Raw genomic sequence first — 17,152 nt, 5'->3', positions numbered from 1 at the left:
CTTGACTGAATGCCTCAAGAGGGCACTATTAGTGTGCACCTTGGCCACCCAGGGATCTTGTATCAGACTCAGGGATTAAGTTTTGAATGCCCCTTTAAGATGGAGAAAAAAAAAAAGTTAAGGCGCATTGTTTAGGCAGGATGACTGTCAAAGGATAAAGACGACAAGACCAGTATTGGCAAAGTTGCCAGTCCATAGCACAGTCTGCCTCCTCAACAATTAGGATATGACTTCCTAAGTCAGACATGCAAAAGAAAATTGGGGGCACTTCATTTTTGACAGGATGACTATCAGTGCCTCAAGAGGACACTCTCTTGTGCCTCTTAACTGATTCACTCCAGGTAAACATCCAGAGATAGGATTGGGGTGTTTCTTGTTAGATTGTGGTGGGTCAGTCTGATTTCATAAGGAAACATAACTGTTTTTCGTTTTGTCAGTTTAGTGGCTAATTCGTACGAGTTCAGTTGTATGAAAATATACACGGTTTTAAAAAGGAGGTGTGGCATCCAACCCTGTTCCTGAACCCAACCAACATTGGGGACAAGCAAATTGTACTAAAGTGCATGAATGAGATAGTAGCTAATTTGTTGAATTCATACAAAATCAAAAAGGGCACACCAAAAGTTGCTGAAAAATTTAAATACATTTTTTTCTATATTTTGTTAATGTTTTGTATGACAAAACAAGTTTACAAGATGAGAGATTTAAACTGTAATATATTGTCCATTTCCTACCCCCTCGTTTTTTAACTCAATAAACATAACAACACAAATAAATATATTAATACCAAATGAAGTACATTAGATGTACTTAACCATAAAATCAAAGAATAGGTGCACACAGTTAAAACAAAAAGAATTGTATGAGCCGGAGAGCTGTGGGCACGTCTAAAACATATGCAAATGGTCAGCAGGTGAATGTTTGCAACCATTACAAGCAGGGCTGCTTTCTGAAAATAAGTTAGCCAACTGAGCATTGGTTAAGTGAGCTCTAAATATTTTAGACGGCATCAAAATCTGTCTAGCACATAGTGAAGTGGAGTGCACCTGGGCTAAGGTGTTGTTTCAGTAGGATCTGCAGTAATTGAATTTATTCAATGAGAAATAAATTAAATGTTTATGAGTGGCATTCAAATCAATTAATCCATCATTCTGCATTGGGCTGCGCATACACTCTGCACTCTGAGTACAAAATTGCTGATAAGCTATGGCGGGAATTTCTCTGTCTCACGCTGAACGTAGTTGTTATTAATTGATGAACGATTCATATGGGAATCATTAGGATAAATAGGTAAAAATAAACGTATTTTATAAGACAATGAAAGTGTTTTTGACCGTATGCATTTCAGCCTGTTGTAGGAGCCCCCAAAACCTAAATATGACATTTTAAAATATATAATAGGGGCTCTTTAAATAAAGTTTAAATTATTTGCAATTGCAGCTTTTTGAATTAAATGTTGATTATACTTTTTCCACAGGCTATTAATAAATATAAAAAGAAAAAATAATAAACCAATTAACTAATAAAAATATATAAAACTAATAAAAATATCAATAAACATGAAACCATTCAAGCCCATTTCTGGGAGTAGCAAGAAAAAGTGCACAAAGAAAATGTTAATTATAGCTCAGTTTGTGATACTGCTCTACTTTGTTGTGTCTAAGTTAGATATGTGGCATCTCTTCTTGGATGCTGGTTCCTCAATGTCTGCACTTAAGCTGTGAGATGAGGAATTTCTCAGGATCGAGTGAAGGTGTTCATTGGTGAAACTGTCTCCTGCGAGACGTATTAGTTACTATAGTATTTTCATAGGGGATTCAGACAAGGCTGTCTTTACTGTTTATTCTCACTTCCTGATTACAGTGTGGATACAGACAAGAGCACAGACAAGAGCACACGCTCCTTTAGAACACCGTCATACACGTACACTGAGATACCACACTCCTCTGTCTTTAGACTTTAACTCAACATAGAAATGCCTTATTTGGTGACACTTATAACATTGATCTAACCTAATATAAATGTTAAAACATGAACTTCATATATTTATTTTAGAAGTATTTAACTCCTAACTCATACCTAAAGGTTAAGCCTTTGTGGTGGTTTCCTTTGCATTGTGGGTTAACATGGTTCAGGTATCACTTCTGGTAACTGATCGGGATGAACTTGTGGGTTTGATCTCCCAGCTTTCTGAATTGGCAGAGGATCAAAGAGATCATCTGAAATCCCTTTGTTTTGCCTTTCTGAAGAAATTGATGGTAACAGGTGGTCCACATGTTCTGTAACTTGCTGATGTCCCATTTCAGTACAGCAAGTCAGGGGTCCCCTTCACTTCAATATCGTTCCTGGGATCCAAAGCTTCTTAGGATGTCTGAAGTGTCGGACTAACAACCTGTCTCGTAAACTGAATGTGCGGAGTGACTTGGACTTTTTATCATGCACTCTCCTTTTGAAGTTAAAGGTGCTTGAATACAACATCTGAAACATCAGGCTTTAGGAACAACTCTGCAGGACTACGCTCCATGACTGTGTGTTGAGTATTTATGTATGTTAACAACAAGTGAGCTAGCAGTTCACAAGGACTTAGGCCCCTTTTACACTAGTGCGTTTTAGTTTGAAAACGCATAAGTTTTGCTAAGGTTACGCCATCCGTCCACACTACGCCGGAGTTCTCGAGTGCCGAAAACGGAGCTTTTTGAAAACGCTGGAGAGGCCGTTTTCATTCTGAAACGCTGCTGCTCCGTCTCAGTGTGGATGGGGAAAGACGGAGACATCTGAAAACGGAGGCGGGGCTGCAAACGTTCGCCTATCTGATTGGGGCTTTTCCTCGATATTAAGTAGCCCACACACAGTTCAGTCACGCATCCTCTTCTTGTAAGTTAAGACTTCGCAAGTTTGATCAAGGCTGCAGTCTCCCCCTTCTCAGTTTGATATGGAAAACATACCGAGGACACGGGTAAATCTTCAAAGGAAACAGTGTACTTTATAACTTCATTCACATCACCTTGGCTACGTTGTTTCACTTTCTCAACAATAAAATGTAAACATGATTTAAGGAACTGCCTATTTTCTTTTTAATATTAGCAACTTAACAGACAGCAGAAATGTTGAGGCGTCGTGCTGCATATATGAGCGTCATCTTCACTGTGTGGATATTTATAACAAAACGGAGCCGATAACAACTGCCTCCTTTCAATTTCAGTGAAAATACGAAACGCACCCTCTCTTTTGCTGAATATCAGTTTTAATAATCGATAATTATAAAAGTATAACATACAATAAGTTTATACATTGTAGGAAATAAAGGCAAGCGATCAGTCAATGTACCTGGATTAATCATTAACTTTGCGCTTAACCAAAACATGTTACCCGTGAACAAATAACTTAATAGATTCCAATGACCAAAGTCAGGGAATTGGCCTATGTCGTTAGTTAAAGACAACAACATGAATGAAATATCACGTTTAGCAAATATAGTGAGATTAGATCCAGCGGGAGATGCTTGATGAGCAGTCCGACAAGCAGAGCTCTCATCTGGGTAGATGGGCTGCAGCGCTTGCCCGAGAGCGTCTGTGTGGTCAAGTGATGTGCGTTTTCAGCGTTTTGGTGTGGACGGAGAGCTGTTCAGAAATGCTGGGTAAAACGCGAGTGTGGACGCGGATCGTTTTCATTCTACAACGCCGTTTTAAAACTAAAACGCACTAGTGTAAACGGGGCCTTAGACTGCATTCCACTCCATGCCTTCTTATAAATTTGCACAGCCCTTTCTGCTGCACCATTTAAAGCTGGATGGTATGGTGATGACAGAATGACACACTTCACTTTCCTCAAGAAATAATTTTAACTCAGGTACAGTAAATTGTGGACTACTGTCAGAAATCAGGACTTTGGGTTGGCCATATGATGCAATCAGATTTCTGAGAAGGTTTGCAGTCTTTTCAGCAGTTGCCAGCTTAGAAGGTAAGATTTAAATCTATTTAGAATGATTGTCTATCACCACCGAGAAATGCTGCTTGTTTACATCAGCATAGTCCACATGTATTCTCTCCCACGGTGCTTTGGCCCATAACCATGGGTGTAAAGGAGCTGTTGAGGGACTATTCAATGTGATCACATTGATGCACACTGACTTACAGTACAAATGCCTGAATCTCCTGATCTAAACCAGGCCACTAGAAAATCTTCTTGACAGAGCCTTCATTCATGTGACTTCTGGATGGCCCTCATGTAAACCAAAGAGCAGTCTTCTCTTTTACATAGGTGTTATAACCACCCATGATCCCCAAAGAACACATCCTTGATCTGAGGACAACTGATCTTTCCTTTCAAAGGTTTCAGGTCTGGATTGGGTACAAACTTTGGCCAACCCCACAATGTGAGATCTCGGACCTTTGACAGGATAGGGTCATGACTCTTCTGCAATGTCTTTTGCTGAGACGGGCAGTTCATCAACAAAAGAAACCAAAAATACCCTCTCATTCTCCTCCTCAGAAGAGCCCTGTTTGCACGGAAGGAATGATAATGCATCTGTATTCTCGTGGTCACAGGAACTATGGTACTGTCTGTTATAGTCATAAGCTAAAAGAAATAACGCTCACAGTTGCATTCTTAATGCAGCCAGAGTTGAAATTGCTAATATGGCCAAAAATGGTTTGGGATCGGTCAATAATACAAACCTTTTTACCATACAGATACTTATGGACTTTCTTTACACTAATAATTATGCTTAAATCTTCCTTTTCTATTTGAGCATAATTACACTCACTTGATGTCAGAGTCTGTGACGCAAATGCAATTGACTGCTCTACTCCAGAGGGTAAAATGTGAGAAATTACTGCACCAACTCCATAAGGAGAGGCATCACAAGCATGTCTAAAAGGTTTCACTAGATCATAATGTGCAGGACATTTACTATCTAAGAGGTGTTGTTTGCAGGCTTTGAAAGCCTCTTCACAACTTGGTGACCAAATCCACTTTGTGTCTGCTTGCAAGAGCTGGTGTAAAGGATGCAGCAAGGTTGAAAAGTTAGCGTCAAACTTTACATAATAATCAAGTAATCCTAAGATGGACCTTAATTCAGAATCCTTCTGTGGAACTGGTACGTCAATGTGTGCCTTGATTTTTTTCATCTGTAGTCTGTAGACCCTGCCCATCTATTCGGTGCCTTGGAGCCATGTCCAGGTGTTTGTACTTGTCTTAGTGTTTTGTTTCATAGTGTTGTCTAATGTTGTACTCCTTGGTTATAGCCACATTAGATCCACAAAAAGGTATGTCTTTTACATAAGTAAACAGATATTCTGCCTCCAACCTGTCCAGAAAGCTCCTGTTTTCTGAACTTTCTTTCTTGTCGGTCCCACCAAAGCGTCCAGCATTGTCAGGGTTTTCAATACCTCTGGTGGATGAACTACTCCACCTGCTTAGTGGAGCCCTGTAAATCAGCTACTTGGACCTTACAAAGGGGTATTGGCATGTACCTGTCACTTCATTCACCAAAGAAAAGACTGCCTTCTCGACCCCTGGCCACCACTGGCAGCACAGAGTCATTACCTTTGGGCTCCATGGGGCTTCTGCAATGTTCTAGAGTCTAATAGACATCCTACTCTGCCCCCATGAAGCTTATGTGGTAGCCTACCTGGACGATGTCATGATCCACTCGAGGTCTTTGGAGGACAATCTTACCCTACGGCAGAGGGTGCTGTTGGAGTTACAGTGGGCTGGACTCACAGCTAACCCCCAGAAGTGTCACCTAGGATTGGCGGAGGCAAAGTATCTGGGTTACATCATTGGTTGGTGTCTCATCCAACTGCAGTGAAATAAACTAGTGACTGTAAAGAAGGAACCCCTGGCCATCCACAAAGACTTGGGTACCTATTGGGGGTTAGTAGGCTACTACAGATGTTTTTATCCCCAACTTCTCATCCGTGGCCAGTCCACACAAAGAAGAGATCGCACAACAGGATTGTCTGGAAACCGGCAGCAGAAAAGGCATTCCAGACACTGAAGACGGCACTATCGTCATCTCCCATCCTACACGTACCAGACTTCAGCTGCCCCTTCATCTTCCAGATCAATGCATTCCTGATCATGATTTCGTGGATCGCTAGATCATTCCTTCGCAACACATGCAGCAATCTCAGATCAGTTCATCCAGACATTTTAATCTTATTCGTAAACTTGTTTGAAGAACCAAATCAGTTATCAAGATTAAAAGAACCAGGATCTGCCAAATCATCTTAGATTATCTAAGCAAGGTTCGAAGAACAGACCCCAGGTCTTTTATTAAAAACAACTTTAAAAAAATAAAATCAGAGTCATATTTCACATTAATGTCATCAAAAGCTATTGAGAAGCTACCATTCAGCCTATTTAACCCAACATAAAAACATGTCAGAATTGTATCTTTTAGAGAAAAAAAGAACAGGCTAGTATTGATGTGATTATTACTTTATTTGATATCATTTCCAGCATGTATTAGAGACTTCCCAAAGAGTGTATAATTCAACAGATATGCAATTAGCTTTATAAATAACATACATACATACACACAAATATAGAGGCAAATGCAAGAAACAGATCCTAAATAAATATCATTTTAAGCGGCAAGTGTAAAAGCAAATATATTCTAGTGCAATATTGTTCAAATAAAATTTGATATTCTATTGCAAGTGTTGATCATAGAAATGCATTAACATTAAAATTAGCGCAATCAAAAAAACATAACAGTGGTACAGTTGCAGGTGTGATTGCTGTTAACTAAACGTGCAGTTAGCAGGATTGTTATACTAAGTATTATCAAGTAAATAAGTATTAGTAATAAAATGCAATTTAAATAAAATTACACATCTCAAGCAAATGCCCAGTTCATCTAAAGCAGCTTTGCAGAACACAGCAAATGATAAACAAATTAACTACATCTAATGAACTAATAATTTAATGTACCAAATAAGTCATACATTCTTTATTTGTAGTTATTGTTCATTAGATTGTGCATTGACATGTTGGGAATGCTTTCAAGTGAAAGAAAAAATGTTTCTAGGCTAAAAGATTAAATAATATATTGCAAATTCTTCTTAAAATATGTCAAAACATAAACATTTTATTAAACATGGACTAATTAATGCAACCCAGCAAATAAAATCATGGCAGAACTAAAATGTACAGTCATTTGATATTGCAGTATATATAACATGTCTAATAAATTGTGACAAATATTCCATTAGGACATGTCACGGTAAAAAAAATAAATATCTTGACTGAGTTAAAAAAAATATATATTACACATTATTCAGTGTATATTTCAAAATTGTTAACAAATAAAATGGCTGCATTATTCCAGTGTAGCATTTAAAAAATATTATAATTAAAATTTTACTCAAATGTATTGAGTATTGTGCAATAAAACATTCATTTCACAATTTTGATCATTTGATGAAGGATATCTTGTGGATGTCTATTTAGGACTTTGTTAATTTAACATTCTGATAGACTTGGAGTGCTGCTGCGTTCTGGTAAATTAAATCCACGTTAGTCCCAGTTCTTGATCGAATGAGGTCATACGCACACTGGTGGAGGTAAACATACTGGTCCTATTGACAAAAAGCAGAAAGAACAAGAAAACATAAGCATACTATTTGAGTTTTCTACACATGTGTCCTCCTTTAAGCAAATGTCTCGGTTGTTGCCGTAATCTTTGTTCTTTTAAGGAGGGAATGGAGACATAATGTTGAAACAACATTATGGGGAATTGCCAGATGACCAATCCCTCTGAGGTGTAAGAAAATGGTACGGTACGGGTCACCTTTATCAGGCATGCAATTCTACTGCCAAAAGGATACCAATGTTATACGACCATTTTAAGCTTTAGTCATTCTCGCTCAATGAAATGTCAAAGTAAAGATGTACGGGTCGTTCACATATTATATGAGTAGCACTTCTCATAAAACAGATGCCTTATACACATAAATACTTGTGTAAAAATGTTCATCGCTAAGCTTTCTATGAACATGATTTGATTTTAACTGCAGATCAATGATGTGCGAAATAGTCTGCAATTATATAAAATAAATGCAATATAAATGAACACATACAGACCCTTACAGTCTCCGATATGTTACCAAATACAGAAAAACTACACACAGCATACATTTAGCCCTTCTTTGGGTTTAAAAACAACATGCGACATATAGGCCACAGTCAGTGCAAACCTCTCATCTGTGTCTTTAATCTTTGCCATCGCATATAACCTATTGTTAGAAAATAATTTAGTCATTCCGACTTCATAATAGTAACGTTTGTTCATTTCTGATAGGATTGAATGTCAGAAGTAATATAATAATCACCCACACTTTATTATCATCAGCTCAAAGTTTGTTATTTCGAATATAGATGACCAACGAAAGCATGCGAGAAAGCGAAACCACTCACGCTTTAGACTGCCTTGAAAACAACGACAGGGTAGATTCTGCTCTCCTTCTTAAGGCTGATTCATACTTCTGCGTCAAACGCCGGCGTATACTACGGCGCTAACGCATAGTTCTTCGCCGTGGCCATCGGCGTTGCTGACGTGCACCTCTCAAAAACTGTAACTACACGTCGCAACGATGCATAGCAAAAGCTCTGTGATTGGTCGGCTTGGTAGCGCTGACGAGTCTGGGCGGGACCGAGAGCCGCGTGGATGGTGCGAGCCTGACGGAGCGATTGCTTACAAGTGTGGAGTCCTGTGAAGGAGCTCCGGATGGAAAGTTTTGTTTTGTGTTTACCTCATAGTTAAAGTTGTTGCATGTCTGCCGGTTCCTGCCTCAAAATGAGCGAGTTTGAGCCACTTGTACATCCCAGAAGTGTTCAGGAAAAGCAAAAAAGCAGCGAAGAAACTCGACACAGAGGAACATTTACACCTCATTGACAACTAGCGTTTTGGAAGTGTTCATGCGACCAACAGAGACAGCGCGCAGAAATATAAATGCACAGCCACGCGCGTTGCATGCGTCGTGGGTTACGCCGGTCACTTGACGCAGAAGTATAAATCAGGCTTTAGCTGTTCATCAACATGGTGTAATGTCTCGGATATTCATTTAAAAATGACACTTCCTTTGTTTTCATTCTCCTGGCTTGTGCACAAGTGAGAGATGTATCTCTGTAAACCAATAACAATCAGTTGCGTGTCTTGCTCCGTCTTTTGGTACCCTTTTGTTGTGCTAGGTACCATTTAGAAAGGGTACCCAAAAAAGTGGTATGGTACGTTCGCTTTTAGGTACCTTTTGACAGTGGATACGCCCATAAAAGCATAAGGAACCGTACTGTACCACTCAGCGGAAATGGGCCATTACAATCAGCTGAGTAAATAAGCAGCACCAGGAGGAGCTCCTGTCAGACTTATGCCGTGGTCACACTAGAGTTTGAGCATGCAAAATTCTGTTGTTTGGTGCTGCGAAAGGGGGATGGATTAAATAAGATGGTTAGATATTAAAAAAGTAAGCCATTGGTCCATGTTTTAAATTTTTGTAAAGAGAGGTCATGTTTTGATCTTCGATTGGTCTCATGCAGCCATGTTATGCAGTTTAGTTCACCAAGCTTGAACTCTCCAATGAAACAAACTGCGAAACTTGTCACCCAAGCTTGCGTTTCCAGGCTGTCGCACTTGCATTTGTATGATTGGAAGTTTATGGGGTGAAAAATGCAGTGTGACCATGGCATTACCCACTGAGGAGCCAATCACACTAGCATTCAGCTGGTAACCGATAGCTACTGTAGGCAAGGGATTTTTTATAATGGCAGTACAATGAGATATCAGCCCAGTCCTGAAGTGGGAGGGTGCTGTGAAGGCAATTTTCTACCCCAGTGGGGAGACAGTGTGACAATATGCAAATATGGGTTAGCCCTAACCTACATATGAGCAAGAGTGTTAGTTTATGGGCACGACACCGGTCAAGCCTGTAAGGGGAACTCCACTGTGGCTGACCGAGTAGGGATGCTCATAGACGGCACCAATCCCCAAAAAACTACTAGACAACTAGACAATGTAATGGACAAGTATTCGGCTCCTGCGCTGAGATGTTGGGGGCCTCGAAGGAAGGTAAAGAAAATGATGCAGCAAGCATTTTCAACACTGAACCTTGCTTTCTCTAAGCTGGCATTACCCAAAAATTGAGAGGAAACCGGCTTCACCAGAAGGTTTTAAAATCTCATGAAAGTGTAGGTGTTGCCCAGCCCACAACTCTACAGATGTCTGCTAGAGAGGCGTGTCATGCTAACAACCAGGAGGGCAACACTCCTTGTTAAATACTCTCTCACTCACAGGGGACATGGCTCGCCATGACATGAGAATGCGAGGAGATGGCATTTACTAACCTGTGAGCTGTGAGCCAACCTCTGTTTGCCTACCTTCTACCAACCACCATAAAACCATATAAGGATGCATAGCATGAACAGAACACAGCCTCCTCCACAGGCAGCATTTACAGGTTCACTACTTGGTCTTTTAAGAGGGTGGTAGGAACCTCATAGCCGAGCCAGGGTACCAGGATAACGTGAGAGTAACCTGTTCTGAATTTCAGGCCCTCTTGATAGACCTTTAGTGTGAAGGGTGTGACAACCTCTAATTCAGCTTTTCCTGACGGAAGAAAAGCACAAGGATGATCTGGTATGTTCGGGGGTCTTCTAACATGAAGTGAACCGTTCAATGAATAGACTTCTCTCTAGGGTGTAGGTACACCTAATTAAAGGGGCTCTAGCCTGATTAACTTTGTCAACCAATGTTGGCGGTAAGTCACCTAAGTCTTCTGCAACAGTATATGGGCCACATGTAAAGTTCCACAGGTGCTAGGAGCAACCCTTATACTCAGGGGAATGTGCCAGGGAGTGCCATCTTGAGGACTGTGAGCTTGGAAACCCTCGTCTGTTTGGGCCGGAGTGGCATAACAGAAAACCTTGTTCTCATCCTCCCTGACCTCGCACAAAATCTGTGCAAGCAGGCTGACTGGGGAAAATGGATATTACCTCAAGTCCTAGGGTCAGCTGTGAGTCAACAAGACGACCAGGGCTCCTCCAAAATACCTTGCTGTACCAAATACCAAAATACCACACCAAGCTCTTCTCAAGCTTGTTGGAAACGTTTACCGCCCATACGGTTGATTTATGCTTTTGGTTATATATGCTTGGTTCAGAACAGCATGTGCTCCCACACCAGTACCAACTGGTTTTGGTGGAGAGTTAGAAATCTTGCCACAGCTTCATTCAGTTAATATACCAATGCAGCCTATGTTCGCTATTAGAACCTGCAACTGCATGCTCATTGCACATAGCCCTCCAGCCCCTACAGGGACAGAAGGTGTGGTGACACAGCCTGGTCATGGTCACCCGGTGTGTCCTCATTCACCATGCCCATCTGGGTATCCAATCATGAAGCCATCTCTGAAGTGATCTCATATGGAACAATCTGAGCAGTGAACATGACTACGGATGTCATATTCACCAGGAGCCTCTGAAAAAACTTGGTGCAATCCCTGTTTTCCTTTCAAATAGCTTCAGACAGGCCGGCATTGCCCAGCGTGGTCCTTGGTAAGGTACACTGTCATGGAGATTGAGTCCACCTTCATACCAAGATAAGAGATGCTCTGCTCGGGAGAGAGTATGCTCCTTTCTCTGTAGACCCGAAATCCCAACAGGTCAAGGTGTCTCTGTGTATAATCAACTGATCTGTAAACTGAGCTAAAATTATTCTTAATCATGCCGATGCCTATGAGTCTAAGTGGCACCAGGGCACCCCCCACAAGTTCATAAAACCCATGTGGACGGAGATACCCCAAAGGGAAGGACTGCAATGCCATGAGCGGCTTTTAGATGCTTATCGAAGAAATACTCTTAGGTGTGAGAACATCGAGACATGAAGTGTGTGCACCCTTCAGGTCTGTATCATGGTTACAGAAGCAATGGAGGATGCTTGAGCTTCAAATGAGGTTATATATGTTGCTGTAAGTCCCATACCTCAGTCTGCACCATGAGAGCCCTGTGCATGCGCATATCATGAACAATTCCGTAGATGTCCACCATGCTGTCTCTTTCAATCTGGAAGCTCAGGTGGTCAATGGCAATGAAGGTCCCTGTTCTTCCCACACCAGCACTGAAAAAGAAAAGTCAAATAACTTGATGAGTCTAATAAAGAGGTCAATTTAATATATGATGTGTGCACTGTATTATAAATATATGGATATTTGATTATAAAGACCACAGTCACCTGCAATGCACCACAGTCGGAGAGTGGCGTGAGTACTGGTCCATATGTTCTCTCACCAGGTGTCTAAAATCGATAAGAATCTCAGTGGTTTCCGGAACTCCATGATCTGGCCACGCTGTGAAGTGGAACTGGCGTACATAGCGAGTTTCTGCTGTTTTCACCTATAGCATTATAAGGAATATTTTTAACAAATGCTATTGATTTAAATACAACAACATTAGGACGAATATCAGGAAGTGTTGCTTTACATTTTTAATTCTGAAGTCTCTAATGGTCCAGTCATCCAGTTCTATCTCTGAGGTGGTTGTCACAGAGATGTTATTATAATGACTAGTCGCAGATGGCCAGTACTTTTCACATTTAACCTATTGAAAATGGCACATATTGCTTATTAGCATTACTCTGTTTTGACATTTGACCTCTTAAAATTTGACCAGTTACAATTTTAGCTCACCCGTCCCATCTCGTTGCATTTGGTCAGCATCACTATAGTGTAGACATTCTTCTCCCAGATCATTCTCCAGAATTCATTCAGCGTGACGGGCAATGGACCCTGAGCAGCTATGAACTCTTTTCTTGAATTGTAGCCCTGACCACAAAAAAAAAAAAAAAAAAAAGCATTAAGGACAATGATTGATACAATACATAAAAGTCTTGTGCCATCCTGAAATTTCCCTTTTGTGTATATATACTCACAGGGACATGGTTGGCATTAATGTAGTCATCAAAGGGGCTGCCGCACATTGATAGTTTAACTCTTGAAGCATCATCTTAAGAAAACGAGTGTAAGAATTGAAATATTGCAAATATTCTGATGTCTTTGACAATTCAAAACATGAGCTGAAAACAGAGACTGGTAACTTCACAACTCAGCAAGGGGAATGCGGGAAAAACCAGTTCCTGCTGCATTTGCATCTGAGTCTGCTTCATCCCCCCAACTCACACATATGGTCATTTCAATGTTTGAATGTTCTAGAATTAACCAAACTGACTTTAACTATCATGTTTGATATCATTTGAAATGTCTCAGTGCGATTGGTACAATGGTCTCATTCTCTCAGAAATAGACATAATCAGAACAATAAATATATAACTTCAGGCATCTTTTGATCCACTGTGAGGGGTGTGACACTAAGTGTGAATGCCTTTTGTTATACATTCACACCCCCTTCCTTGAGGGAATTCTTGGATTATTTAAGGTAAGGCCTAAGAAGGACTCAGGGCGATTCTGCCTAACCAGATCAGCCCATAACATGGGGTCTGCCCCATGTTATGTATATTTCAAAGTCAGGAATGCATCTTTTTCATCTTGGATTTATCTTTGATAATTTGATGTTTTGTATTGATCATTTATGAATTGACTGATTGAATTGGCATAATACATTTACCTGACTAATAAATTGTTATGTTTTGAATGATTCAAACAGAGTTCGTGTTATTATCTTTAGTAGATTGTGGTAATTTCATAGCACCACAAGCCCCTGTTCAGGTTAGTAGCGGACTAGAACACGGTAGACGGAGCATTGCGGCACGTTACACGATGTCTCTAGAGCTCCGACTAACAAATTGGCATTTATTCATGTATACTTAGGCTGTAAAAGGATATCTAAGGGGATAGTCCTTCACCCGATAAACTTTTAATACTATTTAGATAGTATAGTGATTATTCAAAGTTACTACTAGTTTAAGTACGACTGGTCTGCTTAATTCTATAGTAATGATCGTTATATGACTAAATAGCTCTGTCTGATTTAGGAGGTAGCAGACCTATGGGGACCGCATAAAAAATATCCTAATCTGAGTAAGTAGGGTTCTGCCTTTTTAGGATAGCGGTCAATCGCCCCTGTTTAGTGACCAAGACTGACATGCTTGTGCTTAAGAAATTGTATACTCGGCCGGTACAAGATTCAGGATGTTATAGAGATCCCAATGAACGAGAATAACATAAAATGATGAACCGAAGAGAATATTCAATCATAATCTAAAATAATGTGAAAGGAAACAAAATAATCTTATCAATGTTTTATAATTGGAGTCAGATAAAACGAGGATAAACATATTAATATTCTAAACCATCTCATACTAAAATTGGAGTCAGATATGAGTTAAGTTTAATATAAATCAACATTGTGCACTGGAAAGACCGAACATGCAGTGAACCTTCATCCACCATTGGATACCGTCATTGGACCAACTCGCTGGACCCTACAAAATGGTGACCCATCTCCGTGATCTCCCAACTCAGGCGAGTTACGTCTTTCCAGCACAAAATGGATTTATATCAACCAAGAGGTTTGGATCTTCTATTCTATCTTCAGCTGCTGTGGTAAGTCAATTCTTCTTTGCCTATTAGAAATGTTGAGGGAAAGCTGGATGCACCCTATATAAACACATTGATAGAATGAGTCGGAAATGCTCAAAAATGTTAGACCGGAATGCGTTATCCGGTGGGGTTGAGAATTAGACAAAACCACTTTGATTATCAGGGACCTGATAGCAGCAGTATAGATAAATGCCATCCCTTGCTCTGAAATCTCTTTGTCTGCTAGGCAGCAAGAGTTGAAGCTTAAAATTGGAATAACATCATCCAAATTATATTCTGGAACTCAGTGGAGAGTTATAAATTAGATCCTAAAAGTTTAAATCAAAAACTATCCATTGTTTTAAATCTACTGTTTTATAAAAAAGAGAAAAATTGAAAAAAAGGAAAACAGGAAAAAATGGTTTAAGATTTAAAAACAATTGTAAACTTTTAAATTGGATTAATAACAACAGTCTGTTTAAAGGCATTTGCATGTGAAAAATAAAGGTGAGCAGAACAGAATGATTTGATTGCAAAAAAGACAAATAGGCTTTAATGAAAACTCTGCCTTTACAAATCAGAAATTTGCCATTTAAATTTAATGGTGATAAATTCAAATATGATGCTGATCAACTACACTGTAATCCCGAATAAGTTGACAAAACTCAAAAAAAATTTGAGGCAATCAGTTATGTCAAATTTTTTAAGTTATGAAATTATCTATTTTAAGTGAACAGAAACATTAAGTTTTGAGTTTGTTATACTCATGCAAGACACTTCAACTAACTTAAAATACCCAAGTTACTCAACTTATACATTTTAATTGCAATTAACTTAATTATTTTAATTTTTCCAAACTTTAAATACTTAGTCACCCAGCTCATACATTTTGATAGCATTTTTTAAAGATTACATTTTTTCAAACTCAAAAATAAGAAAAAGTTCTGAATACTCATTAAGGTTAATTAAGATAAACGAATTTTAAGGATTTAAGTTAATAGAGCTCAATTCAATTATTTAGTTACAGCATTAGGGTTTACAGTGTAAAATATCCACTATACTTTAATTTAATCTCAAAACAGACTAAATATAAAAGAAATTCTAAGATTTTAACTTTAAATCAGCCCTTAGACCTCCTAATTGCTCAAACCTTTTCATATTCAAATGTCCTGACAGAGAGCAGAGAAATCTCACCTCAGTGATAATAAGATGCTCAGAATGTGTTTGCTGTATTTGCATAAAACAATTACATTCTTCCATTTGGCCATAAGCCTTTGCTGACCCTTTTGTTCTCCATGCAACTTACAAGCAAACACAGCCCTGATCACAAGATAAAAGCATTAAGCTAAAATGCACTGTTGTTCTAAAAACACTCTCCAGAGACCAGATATAATTAAATTTTAATATTTACTATTTTAATATAATATAATTACATTAGGAATAAACAATAATGAACATTATATTATAATCGCCAATCATGGCACTAAAGACTAAAGATGAAACATCTTTCATCTTGAGGAGGTTTGCTTTCTTTATGCTTAATGAAAACACTGACAGAACTACTATAGCATAACTGATTGTAAACCAATAAAATCCTCGCTGAAAAACACCACCTACAATTAAAATTTGATCAGAGAGTTAAACTCACCAGAAAAATAATGAAAGGGGGATGGATATGATAACATTCAGAGTTACCAAAGTTTTTATGGGTCAAAAGATCTAAGAATCTGTGAGTCACACCATAAAATGACAACCGTTAAGCAGAGAACACCAAAAGGGTGAAATGATTTCTGCCAACAAATCTGACTGTTAATGAGAGCAAAAAATTAACTATGGGTATTGGCCCATTAGATTGTGAACTGAAATTAATGAAAAATCATTGATTGATTCAGAAAAATGTCCCCAGCGGAACTGGGAGATAATGCTCAGAATACAGCAGACTGTATAAACAGGTGTTACACACTCACAATATGCTGAAATCAACAACAGCAATTCACATCTGACCAGCAACATCATGTGGCTTCCAGAATTAATATTGCAAGATGATGCATTAACATTAATTCCACATGATTGAATTTGAAACTGATGAAAATTCTAAAAATGGTTCTCTCTGCTTTTGTTCTCATCTTAGGCGGACCAATAACAAAGAACACTCCAGATCCGGTCCACATCAAACAAATACAAATGAGGGCAACAAAAGGTTAAGCCATAACCTGAGAGGCCAAAAGTCTTCCATCTTGCATCTCAAAGCAAGAACCCCTGTGGTGCTAACACCTCACCTGCAGATCCAGCTTTGAACATTGCACCTTAACATGCTCCGTAAAAGATATTATATGGAATCAATTTGAGCCGGAACACACCTCATGTTCACATTCTTATGCTGGCTCCCTGCTAAGACAGGACTAAAATTTTGCAACACAATTATAAAAGTTGATTACCATTGTTCGGAGCATTACACTGACACACAGCCACAGGTAAACCCAGGCACATAGATAACACCTTAGTCTTCAAAGACCCAGGAGCCAAATCTCCTTAATTGAGATCGTTTGTCCATGTTTATACAAACAAAACACATTAGCCTCACACACATAGAACAGAATAATTAATCTGATGACAGA

At 39.1% G+C, this 17,152-nt stretch overlaps 1 protein-coding gene across 1 annotated transcript in view; it reads right to left on the bottom strand.

Annotated features, from left to right (window-relative positions):
• Positions 1 to 6,424: 6,424 nt before the first annotated feature.
• ptprjb.1 (protein tyrosine phosphatase receptor type Jb, tandem duplicate 1) overlaps positions 6,425 to 17,152 on the bottom strand; it is a 180,342-nt gene continuing 169,614 nt past the window's right edge. Inside the window, exons 214-219 of the mRNA XM_073943145.1 lie at positions 12,929 to 13,002; positions 12,687 to 12,821; positions 12,481 to 12,597; positions 12,233 to 12,393; positions 11,983 to 12,118; positions 6,425 to 7,586 (exon numbers count right to left, since the gene is read on the bottom strand). Coding sequence (XP_073799246.1) covers positions 7,455 to 7,586; positions 11,983 to 12,118; positions 12,233 to 12,393; positions 12,481 to 12,597; positions 12,687 to 12,821; positions 12,929 to 13,002 — 755 coding nt within the window. The 3' untranslated portion in view covers positions 6,425 to 7,454. The remainder of the gene's footprint in view (positions 7,587 to 11,982; positions 12,119 to 12,232; positions 12,394 to 12,480; positions 12,598 to 12,686; positions 12,822 to 12,928; positions 13,003 to 17,152) is intronic.

Source organism: Danio rerio, chromosome 25 (assembly GCF_049306965.1).
Source record: "Danio rerio strain Tuebingen ecotype United States chromosome 25, GRCz12tu, whole genome shotgun sequence".
NCBI lineage: Eukaryota > Metazoa > Chordata > Actinopteri > Cypriniformes > Danionidae > Danio > Danio rerio.
Note: the sequence above shows the minus strand (reverse complement) of the source record. Positions and strands in the feature narration are given on the sequence as shown.